Raw genomic sequence first — 17,723 nt, 5'->3', positions numbered from 1 at the left:
ACCATCGTTATACAATAACTTGCCTAATTACCCTTTTGTTACCCTAATTAACCTAGTTAAGCTTTAAATGCCACTTTAAGCTGGATAGAAGTTTCTTGAAAAATATCTAGTCAAATAGCCTATTATTTACTGTCATCATGGCAAACATAAAATAAATCAGTTATTATAAATGAGTTATTATAGATAGATGGTTCATATATATTTTTAAACATTATTTACCCAAACACAGAAAGGGTGTTTTTTCCTACTATCTAACCGTTGGGAGAACAAAAATCCTTCTTAATTCTGGCAAAGCTTTGCAAATCTTTATGTATAATAATGTACAGTGAGTCAGGAAGTCCGTCTGTGGTTGGTGGTTCAATACTTCCTCATATGAGCGCAATATAATGTTGCAGCGTTTATCAGCTGAACACAAACAGCACTGATTCCAGCATGCTGCAGTTCATCTTCCTCAACATCTTCCTCTTCACTTCTGCCCTGTCTTCAGGTAAGACATTAAATCTGAGGTTTAGCTATAGCCTATATTTACAGTGACTATAATCGCCTGATTACATTCAGTTTTTAATCCTTGTGCGCCTGGCTTATTGTTTTTGGTTACTATCGCGCTTTTTTAAATGAAAACACGGCAAATTTGTGGTCGAAACAAAAAAATATATAAGCATGCAGTGTTTATCACAGCGAGTTATTTGCGCTCTATGTTAAATTACGTACAAACTGCATCTTCCAGAGCCTCTCAGAACGAATCATGTGTTTATCGGAGGAGCAACGGCGGTCTGAAATTTGGTCGAAAGATTGGCTATATATAATACAGTATGATATTAACACATTATAACAACTAAATAATGAAAAAGCCGCATCAATCTCACGAAGATGCTGTTATACATATATTAAGACAGATGACGTAAACTAGCGGAACCCGGAACATAAACACCTGCGCTTTGACCAATAGGATGAGAGTTTACCTGCATGTGACAAATTTTTGCTCCGTTTATAAATATTCAAGTGAACCGAATCCGCTTACTATTAAGAGCCTTTCTATCATGGATAAGAAAAGAATATCAGGAAAATCCTAACTGCAGATTAAAGTGTTTATCCAATAGCAATGGTTGAATGGAAACAAACATTATTTTCATTCTCCCCACCCCACCCCACCAAAAACCTGGTCAGATATTAAATATATATATACAGGTCCATATCCAGCCTGGTGAAAGGGGTGGTTCTTTTTTCTCAAAAAGTAGAACTTTTTGCTGTATTCACTTGATTTTCTATTTAAATACAAGGTTTAAATACTGCATTTAGTGGCATTTTAAGCACATTTTTTTTAGCTGGAGTAGCTTGTTGGATGGTCATCATAATCAGACCTTTTGATGTTAAAAATATATTTCCTTAAATATTTAGAGTTAAAAAATACTTATTTTTAAAATACAAATTTATTGTACATATATCAGGAAAAAAGTTATGTTAAAAACTGTAGCATATTGTCATTTTTTAATGCAAATAACAAACTGAGCAACACACTCAACTTTCCTCAGATTACCTCAACTTTCATAATTTTCCCATTTGAATATTGAACAATTAAAAATAAATAAAATAATAATTTTTATACTACTACTACTACTACTAATGTAGAGCTTGATGAATTTTCTAGCCTCTCTTGTAAAAAGTGCATTTGAAAATTCATGTATACTAACAATAGCCTATTTAGTATTCAAATTTGGTCATTTTATCTTTCAAGAATAGGAGAAAGAATAAGTACATGATTTAGTATAAGTTACATTCCTTGTAAAAAAAGTTTTCTCTATTTAACAACAATAAAGTAGGTCTGCAGTTAAAGATGACTTCATTCACATCAGAGTTAGCCTTTTATGGGTTATTTTCACTATTTATGATGGCATACCAGTCAAAGTAGGACAAATGAGTTCAGTTGGAGTCCTGCTCCCCTATAATTCCTAAAAAAATAAAACAAACACATTTTAAAATATTAAATAGATATTATCCATGCAATGATTTCATTAGTAAGTTTAAGGAAGGTTTTAAACTTTTAAATTTAATTTAATTTAATTTAATTTAATTTTATTTTAGTAAAATGGAGCCGTAAACCATTCTTCAACTATTTTTCAATTGTAGTTTTCTTTTGACTTTTTGAAGTGTATTATAAATTGATCAATATAACTGATAAATATTTATTATATTTATTATTATATATTTATGCATTGCAATATAATATCATCACAATGCAAGTACACTCTTCCAAAGAACACATCATATGATATTATTAAGAATATTTCATTTAATTTTAGTGCTTTAACAGTTTAATAATCAGGCATTGGAGTCAGAATGTGGAAACACATATCATGAATAATTTTAAATAATAATAAATGTGAACAAGGTAATGAGTAACAGAGGCTGTGATATCTGCTGCAGATCTATTTTCAGTCGTCAGACACCCACATGAAAATATACTAGTCATTTATAGTAAATACTTTAACCATACTGACACCGACACCTCCAAAGCTAAAGTGTTGCAAGATTTGGTTTTATTTATGAGCAATATTTATATTGCATCACCAAAAATGATTGAGGTCATGTCTGTGTCACGTGATAAGTCGATATATTGACTATGGTGACAGTGCAAATCCTCCTAAATAATACTTAATGCAGGAATAAAGTAATACAACTCAAATATTTTACACACCTGATACAGCTGCATTTTTTAATATGCACAGTAACTAGTTTTGTTTTTGCTATAGGATGGGCAAGAAGTGTAGACCCAGAACCGAGAATCACCAGTCGTCCCATGGTAAGTGACGAGTGACTGAAAAATCCGAACTGATATCATAGGTGTCAAACTCAATTCCTGGAGGGCAGCAGCTCTGCACAGTTTTGCTCCAACCCTAACACAGCTGATCCAAATAATTGAGGTGTTCAAAAGAGTCATGAACACCTTGATTAGCTGGATCAGCTGTGTTTGATCAGGATTGGAGCAAAACTGTGCAGAGCTGCTGCCCTCCAGGAATTGAGTTTGACTCCTATGACTTATATTTAAGTGTCACACACATTGTTTCCCCCACAGGCAAATGCTTGATACAAAATCCAACAAATAGGTTTGGAAAGTGTCTTTATCCCATATTCATCTTGTTAGGATACCATTGGTTTAGAGCAGTGTTTCTCAACCACGTTCCTGGAGGACCACCAGCACTGCATGTTTAGGATGTCTCCTTAGTCTGTCACACCCTTTACAGCTCTTTCAGTCTCTGCTAATGAGCTGATGAGCTGAATCAGGTGTGTTTGGTTAGGAAGACATGGAAAATCTGCAGAGCTCCATTGACGTGGTTGAGAAACGCTGGGTTAGACAAATGATCATGTCTTTTTGCATGTTGTGAAGTTTTAAAAACTTTAATCTGTCAGTGATTCTTAAAAAGAGGATCTGAGAATATTTGGTTCGTTTCACACTTCTTTCTTTCCAGTAAAGATTAATTTTTGCTTCTTGTTCAGCTGTGAAAGAGGTTGTGAAAGTGTGTGGGTTTGTGCACAACAGAAATAAAAGTTCAAAAGCCGTCAACATTTTCAAAACGAAACAAAAAAAAAATCCATAAATAAGCAGTTTTCTGCATTTTGTGATTCATGCTTTTATTTTTCCTAATTTATTTATGGTTTTGAATTGCATTACGTGATTTTGATCTTTCTTCTGACAACTTTTAACATTGAAAAGTTCCTAAAAGTGACTTTTTATTAAAATTTTTATAGTTTTAAGTGCTATATAGTCTGGGTTGGTGTTGTATATTATGCTATAAAAACCTTGTAATAAGCTGCCAGCACATTTTTCTGTTTTTTTACAGACTTACTTCTCTGTATATTATTATTTCTCATATATTATATTATTTCAAACCTTTAAAATGCCAATAAAAGTCACTGTAGAGTTGAATTTTCCACATCAATCCCTTAGTCCTTCGTGGTATAGATTCAACAAGGTACAGGAAATATTCCTCAGAGATTTTGCTCCATATTTGCATGATAGCATCACACAGTTGCTGCAGATTTGTCGGCTGCACATCCATGATGCCAATCTCCTGTTCCACCACATCCCAAAGATGCTCTATTGGATTGAGTCTGGGGACTGTGGAGGCCATTTGAGTACAGTGAACTCATTGTCATGTTCAAGAAATCAGTCTGAGATGATTCACGCTTTACGACATGGTGCTTTATCCTTCTGGAAGTACCCATCAGATGATGGGTACACTGTGGTCATAAAGGGATGGACATGGTCAGCAACAATACTCAGGTAGGCTGTGGTGTTGACACAATGCTCAATCTGTACTAATGGGCCCAAAGTGTGCCAAGAAAATCTCCCCCACACCATTACACCACCACCACCAGCCTGAACCGTTGATACAAGGCAGGATGGATCCATGCTTTCATGTTGTTGAGGCCAAATTCTGACCCGACCATCTGAATGTGTCAGCAGAAATGGAGACTCATCAGAGCAGGCAACGTTTCTCCAATCATCTATGGTCCAGTTTTGGTGAGTCTGTGTGAATTGTAGCCTCAGTTTCCTGTTCTTAGCTGACAGGAGCGGCACCCGGTGTGGTCCTCTGCTGCTGTAGCCCATCCGCCTCAAGGTTGGACGTGTTGTGAGTTCAGAGATGCTCTTCTGCAGACCTCGGTTGTAACGAGTGCTTATTTGAGTTACTGTTGCCTTTTTATCAGCTGGAACCCGTCTGGCCATTCTCCTCTGGCATCAACAAGGCATTTGCGCCCACACAACTGCCGCTCACTGGATATTTTCTCTTTTTCAGACCATTCTCTGTAAACCCTAGAGATGGTTGTGCGTGAAAATCCCAGTAGATCAGCAGTTTCTGAAATACTCAGACCAGCCCGTCTGGCACCAACAACCATGCCACGTTCAAAGTCACTTAAATCACGTTTCTTCACCATTCTGATGCTCGAATTAAACTGCAGCAGATCGTCTTGACCATGTCTACATGCCTAAATGCATTGAGTTGCTGTGATTGGCTGATTAGAAATTTGCGTTAATGACCAGTTGGACACCAAATAAAGTGGCCGGTGTGCGTATATGTACATTTTAGGCACCAATATGTACCTTTAATATAATAGTTCACTCCAAAATGAAAATCCACTCACCATCTACCCACCCTTTTGCAGTTATGAACCTTTTTTTTTTTTTTTTTTTTGAACCAAAAATAAGATTGTTGGAAAACAGCAGTCATTGACATCCATAGGAAAAATAATATGCATGTCAATGGCTACCATTTTCCAACATTCTTCAAAATATCTTCGTTGGTGTTCAACAGAATAAAAAAGAAACTCATAAAGAGTTTGAACCCCATATGGGTAGGTAAATGATAAGTAAATATTAATTACCAGTTTGAACCTATTAGGTATAATCTTGCACCTTTTGAAAAGGTTCCACCTCAGTGTCAGCTTCATTCATTTTCCTTCGGCTTAGTACTTTATTTATCAGGGGTTGCCACAGCAGAATGAACCACCAACTATTCCAGCATATGTTTTACACAGCGGATGCCCTTCCAGCTGCAACCCAGTACTGGGAAACGGTGTCAGCTTTTATACCTTTATTTCTGAAAGTGTGTTATAAATATTATCACATAAACACTATGCATTTTACCATTCTTCTTTATTCTCATATGTAAGTAACTCTATGAATAAAAGTGTCTACTTAATTAATAAATGTGAATAAATGCCCCAAAGCATATGTATTATTCATCAGATTAATTAATGAAATGTAACCTTGGTTGATGAGATACTGTGTCCTCCTTTAGATGAACGGCATGTGCAGCGATTGCAACAAGATTGTGCAGCTACTGACAGAAATGCTCTCCCATCCGGACTCACAGGTGATACTTGTTTACTAGTAAAAAACTTAAAGAACAGAATACGGAACAATACAGATACATAGAAAAAGGAGAAGAACAAAAGAGGGTCAGGGGTATACAGAAAACTAAAATATAAATAGGACAAACAAATACACAAATATTTGTTACTGATATGATATTAAGACTATATATATATATATATATATATGTATATGTACATTTTTGGCCATATATTTGTATACACACACACACACACACACACACATATATATATATATATATATATATATATATATATATATATATATATATATATATATATATATATATATATATATATATATATATACATACATATATATATATATATATACATACATATATATATATATATATATATATATATATATATATATATATATATATATATATATACATACATATATATATATATATATATATATATATATATATATATATATATATATATATATATATATATATATATATATATATATATGAACATATGTATAATTTAATGGCTTTATTACATTTCTCCACTAATCAGCTGGTGTGTGGTCTGGCACAATATGGCTGGGTCACATTATCCAGGTGGATGTTGCACACTGGTGGTGGATGAGGAGATTTCCTCCATTGTGTAAAGTGCTTTGAGTGTCCAGAAAAGCGCTATAAAAATTCAAGGAATTATTATTATCACATGCATAAGTACACTAAAATGGGTAAGGACATTGTGAAGTTGCAGAATCTTGAAGTTACAAGTGAAAGAACAGTTTTAATGGCGTTTCTATAAGTACTTTGCTTAATGTCGTTTGTTCTAATGTTCGGAGTATGGCAGGAAAGAAGGGTTTTTAGTTGGTAAATGTGCAAAATGTTCCCCAGTAACAAATTTGAGATTGTCATAAATAGTGTATGCGGCGCCCTCTAGTGAAAAACAATATTATAGGAAATACAGAGCTAGTCCAGGGTACATATTTGTGAGTTCTCAAAAATGTAGCCCTGGGCACATATTTCCAATAAGCCTGGGTCAGTTGCTAATGATCTGCAGTTTGCATATTGACCGTATCTATAATTTTCTACTCCACAGCATCTGATTGAAAAAGCGGTGGACAGGTTTTGTGATGAACACCCCGTCATCCCCTTGTGTATGGATGGAGCAAAGACATACGTTCATTTAATCATCAGACATTTCAGTGCATTTACAGTGAGTACTCATTAAGTTAACAACTCTAGCTGCCACAACAATTTTCCTATCTACAACACTTAACCAATGGGAAATATCATTTTACATGAATAATTAGATATACAGTTGACGTCAGAATTATTAGCATTCCAGTATAGTTTACCTCAACTTCTGTAGATTTTTACCAGCACGTTTCTAAACATAATAGTTTTAATAACTCATTTCTAATAACTGATTTATTTTATCTTTGCCATGATGACAGTACACAATATTGGACTAGATATTTTTTCAAAATACCAATATTCAGCTTAAAGTGACATTTAAAGGCTTAACTAGGTTAAGGTTAAAATTAGGTTAATTAGGCAAGTCATTGTATAACAGTGATTTGGAGACAATCCAAATAAATATTGCTCAAGGGGGCTAATAATATTGACCTCACAATGGGTTTAAAAAAATCAATACTTGCTTTGTTAAACATCATTAGGGAAATATTTATTTAGGAAAACATGCACAGAATGGCTAATAATTCTGACTTCAATACTAAAATATACAGCTGAAAGTAATATATTAGCCCTCCTGTGAAATTTCATTCTTGACCTTAATATTAAGGACTTTCTCCGGAAGAAAAGTATAATCACTAGGGAAATATTTGAAAAACAATTCAACTTTCACTGGTTAATAATTTAGTCTTAACTTATAGTTGTTTTTATCCTCATCACAGAAAGAAAATGGAGACGTTTGTTCAATGCTGGGACTGTGTGCCGTCCAGCCTGAGAGAAAATCAGCATCGGAGCTTGACTTCAGCCTAAACAAACAGGGTTTGATCTACACAAAACCCTCAAGAGGAACTGGTCCGGAGGTATGCTTTAGACAGCCCATATTTAAGGCTCAATTCTGGTATTATTGGTTTCAGTTCTCACAACCAGGAAAGTCCTTCTTCCGCAAAAACTTTAGCTTGAGATTAGTTATGAAGGACAAGAAACTAGTAAAGTTTTTAGATGTGTTGAAGCCTAGCATTAAAGTGGATCTAATATGCAAAACTCACTTTTTTAGGGGTTTAAACAGTTTAAATATAGCAGCAGTGTGTGGATATAACCAAGCTCTCATGGTCAAAATTAATTTATCTTTTTTTTTATAATGACACTTGATATAAACAGTCTGCAGAAACACTTTGATTGACATTCTCTCTTTGCTCGTGTTAAGCTGGATTTATACTTTCCCTTGGCGCCACATCACGCACCTCGCAAAATGGACGAGGCTTTTATAAACAACAGGGGCGGGGTCAAAAGAAACCCACTGTAAAATTAGATGTATAAACAGAGAAATAGGAAGTTTCCGGAATTATGTCATATCATTAATATCATTCAATATTTTTAAACTAATTAATGATCATAAAGATTTTTATAACTATAAAAGATTTTTTTAATTAAAATTTGATGCATCACTTGCTTTTGTTCATATCTCGGACAGTTCTACCTATTAAAGTTTATTAAAAATAATAATGATGAGAACATGGGTCGCTCAACAAATATATTTTTATTATGACAGGAATAAAAGCAAATAAAAGTACACTTACTAAAAAATACAGGTTTTTTTTTTTTTTTTTTTAGATTTAGCCCGCTCCACAGTTCACACGTTGCTGTCTGGCTAGTTTCCTTTTCATACTTTTGCTAAAAATTCAATAATGGTCCAACATTCCTGACCACTATCACCAATAAAACCTAGAGAAACAGGCCATCAGTATATTGTAAACCGATAGGTTCAAGTATTCCTTCCCAGTTATCAAAGAAATAATTCTGTGACTTCATTAATTTTGTAACTATTAAATCGTTTTCAATTCAAAACTGTAACATATACATCAGTTTAAACCTATGACTGGTGGAAAATATATTTCTGTAATTGTGTACATGGGTCTTTACTTTTGCCGTGGCCTATTTTGTTTTTACCAAACTTATCCTTCAGGTTTTTCCAAACCTTTTAACAAAAATTTTCTCTTTTCCCATGGTTTTTGCCATTTCTAGCCAAGAATGATTGATCATCAGGGGCCTCATGTACGAAGACTTGCGTGGAAATCTTACTAAAACATTGCGTACGCACAAAGCTGTAAATGTGCGTACGCAGAAAAAAATTCAGATGTATGAAACACTGCGTACGCCGAATCTCACGCATATTCTTTTGTACATCCGAATGAACGTGAAACTGAGCGCAACATGCACGAGCGCAAAACCCCTCCCTGCCTCCTCCCCCGTATGAATATGCTAATGACTATGCTAATGGCAAAACCCAACGAAAAAGCAAAGGCAAAATCAAACAAAAAGAGAAACTTTGAACAGAATGTGAATTGGAGGTGCTGCTTTCGGAGGTAGACCGGAGAAAAGCGGTGTTATTTGCAAGTTTGTTCTCCGGAATTAACAACAAAAGAAAAAATAGAGTGGGAGAGTTTAGCTGATACGGTTAACACAGTTGGGTCTGAACATCGCACTGAGTGCATTTAAAAAAGAAATAATGTGGTTTATACCTGTAAAATGTTGCAGCACACTTCGCAGTCTCAGTGGCGCACCTCATAAGAAGCATATGATCATATACTGACACGTTCGAGCACAAACTCGGTTCGAATCCAGCGTCTGATGAATTCTTTCTTCTTTTTTCCCCGCTACATATCAGATTTTGCCAACTATTTATCACGAGAAAGACAAGTAGGAATCATTAATAAGTTTGTGCATCATATTTTATTTGCACATTTATTGAATGGAAATGTTTCTGATTCACGCATGCAAATTCATCTTTAGATAGTGTCTTTATAGCAATGTGCGTGCGGTAGATAGCTCAGATTACATTGGGAAAACAGGCGACCGCTGCAAATTGTGCTTTAATGTTTAGCTGGTCAACTGTATGGTATGGAAATCTTACATACCTACTAGATTAACCCATCTCATACTGCTGCCATTGCAAGGCTCAGACACTTTGTAGAGAGGAATTTAACACAACTGCCTCTAGGAGTCGCCAATGGAAATAAAACAGACACGCACAAAAAATGTGCGTACGCCTGCCAGAAAGCTGCCGTGAACCTGCGCACATTCCCACGTTCAGTTCATTGTTAGTAAATCCAAACGTGAGCGATTCTGAGCGTGAAACCTGGCGTACGCAAAGTTTTTGTGCGTACGCAGCGTTGATACATGAGGCCCCAGGTTGTCTCTATGATCATGCATCACAAAGATGTTTGTACAGTCCTACTGTTTCAGATAAAATCCCTTTAGAGTGTTTCACATTCAACTCAAATCCAATGAGCGTTGCGCGAATTGTTCGCTCGAGTCTCCCAAAAAAAACATGCGCACCATCAGCCGAAATCTTGTCGCACGCACCCAAAGCAAACATCTGCAAACTCAAGTGAATAAGCGAACGCATCGAGTATAAACCAGGCTTTATGAGAGGGAGAAAGCCCCGCCTATTAGTGACCATCTCTCTCTCATTAGCATAAACAGCACTGAGTGAAAAGCAGCCGTCCGCTATTAGTTTTGAATCTGCACAGACATAGCAAAAAAATTTGCATTTAAATCCAAGGTATTATAAACAGATATAACATCATTTTAAAAATAACTCAGCCTAAATATCTGATAAATACTCAATCATTCAATGATACAAAGATTGAGACCTTGCTAGTCATAAATCCTCATTGGAGAAATCTCTGTTCTCGTGTCTATTTCATGAATAACCCAATATGTATCATGTGCTATACTTTTACTCTGTCTCTTTTAGGTTCGTATCAATCCCATCTGTAATTTCTGCCTCCTCTTCATCAAGACAGTAGAGAGCTTGTTGCCAAAAGAGAAAACGGAAGTAAGTTGTTTAATCATTTAACATATAAACTCATGCTCCTGTGTTATTTGTCTTGTTTGGGTAACACCTAAGATTAAGTACCAATTCTCACTGTTAACTAGCAGCTTATTACCTGCCTATTATTAAGATATTGGCTGTTTATTAGTACTTATAAAGCACATACCCTGCATGATCTTACTCTAAATCATAATCCAAACTAAGCATGTACAACTAATAACACGGTTCATTTTGGAAAGACAAATAAACCTGCACAACACAAATTTATTAAGTTTACCTATTCATTTTTACAAATTAGAGTAGATTGGACATAAAACAATTAAAGGGGTGGTCCAGAATGATATCATATTTTTAACTTTAGTTGATGTGTAATGTAGTTGTGGGAACAAAAACAACATCTCTGAATGTAAAATGCTCAACATTTAATACAAAGGGAGACATTGGCTTTTACAGAGTTAGCTTAGCAAAGCCTACAGCGAAAGTTTGGGGACTACAAAAAAAAAAACACCTGTTAATGATTTCATAAACCCTTCAGGTTACGAGCATACAACCTGCACTGTGAAGGGGTGTGGCCAGATATGCTGTAATGTTATAGCAGAGACGTGGAGCCGATCTGCGAATCACAGCACATTATGCTAGCTGACCAATCAGAGCCTCTTGAGAGCGGGCTTTCGGACGAACTAGGAAATATGATAGTCGTTTTCATGTTAGCTGTATATAATTAAAGTAAGATATATGAAAAAATAATGCAATTTTTCACAAATGAAGCATGCGCACATGTTGCTTTGCATCTTATAAACACAACCAAGCCTTGAAAATACACTCTGGACCACCCATTTAAGTTGTCCCAGAAAAAAACTTAATTGTTTTGTTTCAAGTCATTTTGGTAACATTTTAAAATAATGGTCCTTTAGTTAATGTTAGTTACTAACATGAACAACCAATACATTTATTCAGTATTTATTCATCTTTGTTAACATGAGCTAGTGTTATTTAAGTTAAAGAATGTTAATGCAGTATTAATATCCAAAGTTGGGCTTGTTAACATTTATAATGCACTGGGATTATGATTTATTAAGGCTGTACAAGATTAATAATACTTAGATTGTGTTTGAAATCGCATACTTCCATACTATATAGAACGCTAAAATCAGTATGCCAGTCGAGTATTGCTCGAATTTATAGCATTCGAAAATCAGCATGCGAGAATTACCCGGAAGATATACTACTTCCGGCGGGATTCTGAAGTGCGTATCGCATGGACGCTACGCTATCCCATGTTGCCCCGCGAGAGTGTGCATTTTTTTCGATGTTTGACATAACCTCAACTGAAAAACGAATAAAGGGTGGGACATAATGTAGCTCCTCCCCTTTAAAAAAAAGCCAATAGTGTTTTGTTTTATCACCACTCTGTCAGAGTGGAGCGCATCAAATGAAAAGCAAACAAGAAGTGGCTTGAAGGGGGCGGGGCATGTCTGACACTAGAGAGAATATGATTGGTTATGTGTTGGATGTGATGAGAAACTGCAGTATGGGCTGATCCATTTAGGCGGAAGTGACAAACTACAAGCTTTACATGTTTATAACAGTTTTATATCTTCTAAACGCCAATTTTGTCACTGTTTTGAAGCACACTAGCTAATAGATATCTTAAAAACAAACAATACTGACTTCATTTTAAATTTCATGGGACCTTTAATGTTAGTTAATACATTAACAAATGGATCATTATTCTAAAGTGTTACCCTCATTTACAGCAGGTAGTTTAAACATGCAGCAAAAGTCACTTTATGAGTATATTTAATTACACAGTGAAACCCAGCAAGTCAAGGCAACTCCAACCGGGAGGAAACCGATTGCAACAATCCATTTAAGTTATAAAACTAATCCTAATGAACATTGTAAACTTAATCCATTTGAGTAAAGGAAGCAATTTGAGCACAGTTAATAAATGAATATAAATGAATAAATATAATAAATAAATGAATAAATGAAAAGAACTCAACCCAACTGAGTACTGTAAAACCTAATAAGTGAAGGCAACTCAAACCGCTTGAGGAAACCGATTGCTACAAACCATTTGAGTACTAATCCATACGAGTACTGTGACCTTATTCCATTTAAGTTGAATTAATGAGGTATTTAATGAAATCATTACATTCAACACTGAGTTAAACTCTTTTCAAATGAGAAGAAATAACTTTCAGTCAATTTTGAGTTAACTACACTCATTTCATTTAATAAAGTTGACTATTGGGTTAAACAGTGAGTGTGTGTATACATAGATAACACATGAAACATTTTCATAAATGTTTACCCGAAGTCTTAAGAGTCATGGAATTTTTGTAGGATACATGTGTATGAACCCTGTATTAATAAACAGCTAATTAGTAGCTTATTAGGCTAAATGATTTGCTGATAGTGAGAATTGTACCTAAAAATAAAGTGTACTACTTGTTTAACTTTGTAGGCGGCTATAGAGGAACTGTTGGAGAAAATCTGTGGTTATTTGCCTGAACATTATGAGGACACCTGCAACACCTTTGTGAAAACCTATGCAAAGCAGTTAATTGAGCTCCTGCTGTACTCCATGCCTCCTCATGCCATCTGCACCGCACTGGGACTCTGTCTCTTACCAGAAACACCAGCGATGGCCTGTGAGTAGCACAAACTACAGCAGTAAACAATCTCACTGCTAATTACTTTAGTCAATCAATTCATCTTTATTTCTATAATGCTTTTACTATGTAGGTTACTATTTAAACTTAACATGCATAACGTAATAATGTGTAATGCCTGTTAACCCTTGTGTGCTGTTGTGGATGTTTTCATCCACTCTGAGGTGATTTTGAGGCTTAATTTGGCCACAACTACCTCTGTGTTTCAGCAAATGGGATGATGTTTGGTGACAAATCTTATTTTGACACATATTTTGGGACAATGCTTTAAAAAATACAAATAAAAACCCTTAATAACACACTCTGGGGAAACTGACTACCCTTTCATTATGTTGGGGGCTGTTTTTGCCCTATTGACTTCCATTATAAACAACACTTTTTGATTGCAAAGCCATGACAGCATATAATCATGCATTCTTGATTTTCCCTGTTGGGTCACACTTGTAAATTTTACTACAAACTTGGTAAGACGCACACATTGTATTGTGGCCAATAGTGTATTAGCAATATTAGAATGTGGACGGTTCTACACTTTGAATTCCTCCCAAAAGTAGACCATCCGGTAAACTTTGGCATTACTCTTTTCTACATACTATGTTTTGGGACATGCTGATTCTATTAGGACAGATAGTATGCAAATTAGCACACAGCAAGTGTTTTATTCATAAATAAGAGGAAGTAAAATGCATGCAAACCATTGTTGGAGTCCTGGGGTCACATTTAAAATGTAGCATACACACAAAACAGAGATGAAAATGTGCAAAAGTTGTGATCTATTATTAAAAACAAACTTGACGGGGGAATGTGCTGTAGGTAAACTAAGTAAACATATTTAAGTTAAAGTATTGACTTTATTGAACCACTTTAAATGAGCAATAGTCATTAATATGTAAATAAAATTTATTTATGTGTGTTCACTTTTATGAAGATTTATTTTATAAATCAGTCCACTGGTTATTAAGAGGATATTCAGCCAAAAATAAGAAGATATTCTGGATAAAGCTGAAAACCTGCAATCATTGACTTAAATAGTATTTGCTTTTCCTACTATGTCAATGATTTTCAGAAATATTTCAGGAAAATGCTTTGAAAATGAAAAACAAACTCAACAATACACTGTGGGAAAATTGACAACCCTTTCATTATGTTGGGGGCTGTTTTTGCCCCATTGACTTCCATTATAATTAAATTTTTAGTCTTCGAAATATCTTATTTATTGTTCAACAGAATAAAGAAACTCGTATAGCTTAGGTAAAGCGTGAGTAAATGATGACATCATTTTTAGTTTTGGTTATACTATCCCTTTAAGTGAATGTAAATGACTGTGATCATCCCTAATATGTGAATTCTGCTGTTTTTCTCTCCAGTATCCACAGCACAAACGGACTGTGACTCCTGTAAGATTCTAGCGGTTCTTTCCCAGTTTCATTTGGGTCTCAACGCAACAGACACGCAGACGTCTGACCTGCTAAACAAGATTTGCCACCTCCACCCTGACGCCATCCCTCAAGTACTGATCACCAGCACAATACTGTATAAAAACACAGTGGATGCATCCCAAATTGCATTCTTCCCTACTCTATAGTACAGTGGTAGGGAGCCTATAGCTAGCGAGCAACATGTGGCTCTTTGACAAAAAATAGGAGGCTCTCCAGGTGTCTCCGGTTAATAGTAATATTTTATAGTTTAAAAATGGCAACAACTTCTGTTTCTATATATATATATATATATATATATATATATATATATATATATATATATATATATATATATATTTTTTTTTTTTTTTTTTTTTTTTTTTAAATAAATTTTAAATAAATTTTTTTTATTACCAGTTAAAAATTTGGGGTCAGTGGTATTTTTAAATGTTTTAAAATAAGCTTCTCCTGCTCACCAAGGCTGCATTTATTTAATCAAAAATACAAAACAAATTGTGAAATGTTTTTTCACTACAAAATAACTGTTCAAAAGTAGTTTATCATTTAATTAAATAATTTATTCCAGTAAATTTTCAGCTTCATTACTTCAGTCTTCAGTCACATGATCCTTCAGAAATCACTCTATTATTATTATTAATTTTGAATGATAATAGTAATAAAAGCAATAATGACTGAGTAATTTTATTTTAAAACTACATACAATAAGACAGCAGTGATTAAAATTTTTAATTTTTAAATATAAAGTTGAAGTCAGAATTATTAACCCCCCCACCCTTTTAATTTTTTTTCTTTTTAAAATATTTTCCATATGACGTTTAACAGAGCAAGGAAATTTTCACAGTATGTCTGATAATATTTCTTCTTCTGGAGAAAGTCTTACTTGTTTTATTTCGGCTAGAATAGTAGCAGTATTTAATTTTTTAAAAAACATTTTAAGGTCAAAATTATCAGCCCCTTTAAGCTCATCTTATTTTCGATATTCTTTATCGATGGTTTGTTCTGTAGACTAAATTGCCTAATTACCCTAACCTGCCTAGTTAACCTAATTTCCTTAGTTAAGCCTTTAAATGCCACCTTAAGCTGTATTTGTGTCTTGAAAAATGTCTAGTCAAATATTATTTACTGTCATCATGGCAGAGATAAAATAAATCAGTTATTAGAGATGAGTTATTAAAACTGTTATGATTAGAAATGTGTTGAAGAAATCTGCTCTCTGTTAAACAGAAATTGGAAAAAAAATAAAGGGGGGGGGGGCTAATAATTCTGAATTCAAGTGTTTATGTAAATAAATTCATATTAATATTTAATAATGCATACAGCAATATTACCTAAAAATGTCAGTTTTGATTTCTTAGTGACTTTAAATGTCAGTACATAATTAATAACACTGGACCCAAATCCTTTTAAAAATCTGTTTAAAATCGGAGCAATAAATCATACAATACAATCTTTCAGTACATACATTCAACTGAATATATAGTGAAAATTTAATCTGACACAAAACCAATGTACAATATTGTACAATCAGTGTCCTGCAGGTTTTAGGATTTTAATGTCATGATTTTTATGACTTTTTAAGTCTGATTTTTGACACTTTCCTCTCTTACAGTGTGAAGGCTTTGTGAAGTTTCACGGCCACAGACTCCTGAAGACTGACGGGAAACATCCTCTGATTACTGCATGTCTGGTAAACACTGCTTAAGATCATCACTGCTATTAATGTTCACCTCTACACACTATATATATATATACATACAGTTGAAGTCAGAATTATTAGCCCCCCTTTTATTTATTTTTAATTTTTTAAATATTTTCCAAATTATGTTTAACAGAGCAAGGAATTTTTCACAGTATGTCTGATAGTATTTTTTCTTCTGGAGAAAGTCTTATTTGTTTTATTTCGGCTAGAATAAAAGCAGTTTTTAATGTTTTTAAACACCATTTTAAGGTCAATTTTATTAGCCCCTTTAAGCTATTTTTTTTCAATAGTCTACAGAACAAACCAATGTTATACAATAACTTGCCTAATTACCCTAACCTGCCTAGTTAACCTAATTAACCTCGTTAAGCCTTTAAATGTCACTTTAAGCTGTATAGAAGTGTCTTGAAGAATATCTAGTCTAATATTATTTACTGTCATCATGGCAAAGAAAAAATAAATCAGTTCTCAAAGAGATGCGTTATTAAAACTATTATGTTTAGCAATGAGTTGAAGAAATCTTCTCTACGTTAAACAGAAATTGGGTAAAAAAATAAACAGAGGGGTTAATAAATCTGACTTCATCTGTATATATTTTCTGTCTTTTGTCAACAGAAAGATGACCTTTGCAGAGGACAATTCTGAAAGAGATCCACTGAATGGGATTTCAGATCAGAAAACTGAATTTCTCTTTTAGTTTACTTGATCAAGCGGTTTCTTTTTGACATTTGTTAACGCTGCCTAATTACTTATTATTTTGTCTTGTACACATCGATCAAAGTTTTTTTTTATAGTAGTTTTTGTTTGTCTCTCTTTTAGTCACCAGGTCAGCAATTATTTAATGCAAAGAACAGCAAAAAAAAAAAAAATAATAAAATAAAATAAAAATTTGAAATGTTTTTAATTAAAATAGCTGTTTTGAATATATTTTAAAAAGTAATGTATTCCTGTGATTTAATTTGTGTAGTTTTAACATTACTGTAGTCATAATCCTTTGGAAATTATTCGAATATTCTGAAA

The 17,723-nt window shown here is 34.0% G+C and overlaps 1 protein-coding gene across 1 annotated transcript; it reads left to right on the top strand.

Annotated features, from left to right (window-relative positions):
* Nucleotides 1–432: 432 nt before the first annotated feature.
* On the top strand, nt 433–17,348 carry sftpbb (surfactant protein Bb). Its single transcript, NM_001171066.1, is given in 10 exon segments — nt 433–487; nt 2,751–2,800; nt 5,799–5,873; nt 6,958–7,074; nt 7,775–7,912; nt 10,810–10,890; nt 13,358–13,544; nt 14,933–15,075; nt 16,614–16,691; nt 17,319–17,348. Coding segments are annotated over 10 exon segments (954 nt in total).
* Nucleotides 17,349–17,723: the final 375 nt, after the last annotated feature.

The sequence above is a fragment of the Danio rerio genome, chromosome 5 (assembly GCF_049306965.1).
Source record: "Danio rerio strain Tuebingen ecotype United States chromosome 5, GRCz12tu, whole genome shotgun sequence".
Classification (NCBI taxonomy): Eukaryota; Metazoa; Chordata; class Actinopteri; order Cypriniformes; family Danionidae; genus Danio; species Danio rerio.
The sequence above is the reverse complement of the archived record's forward strand: the minus strand, read 5'-3'. Positions and strand labels throughout refer to the sequence as shown.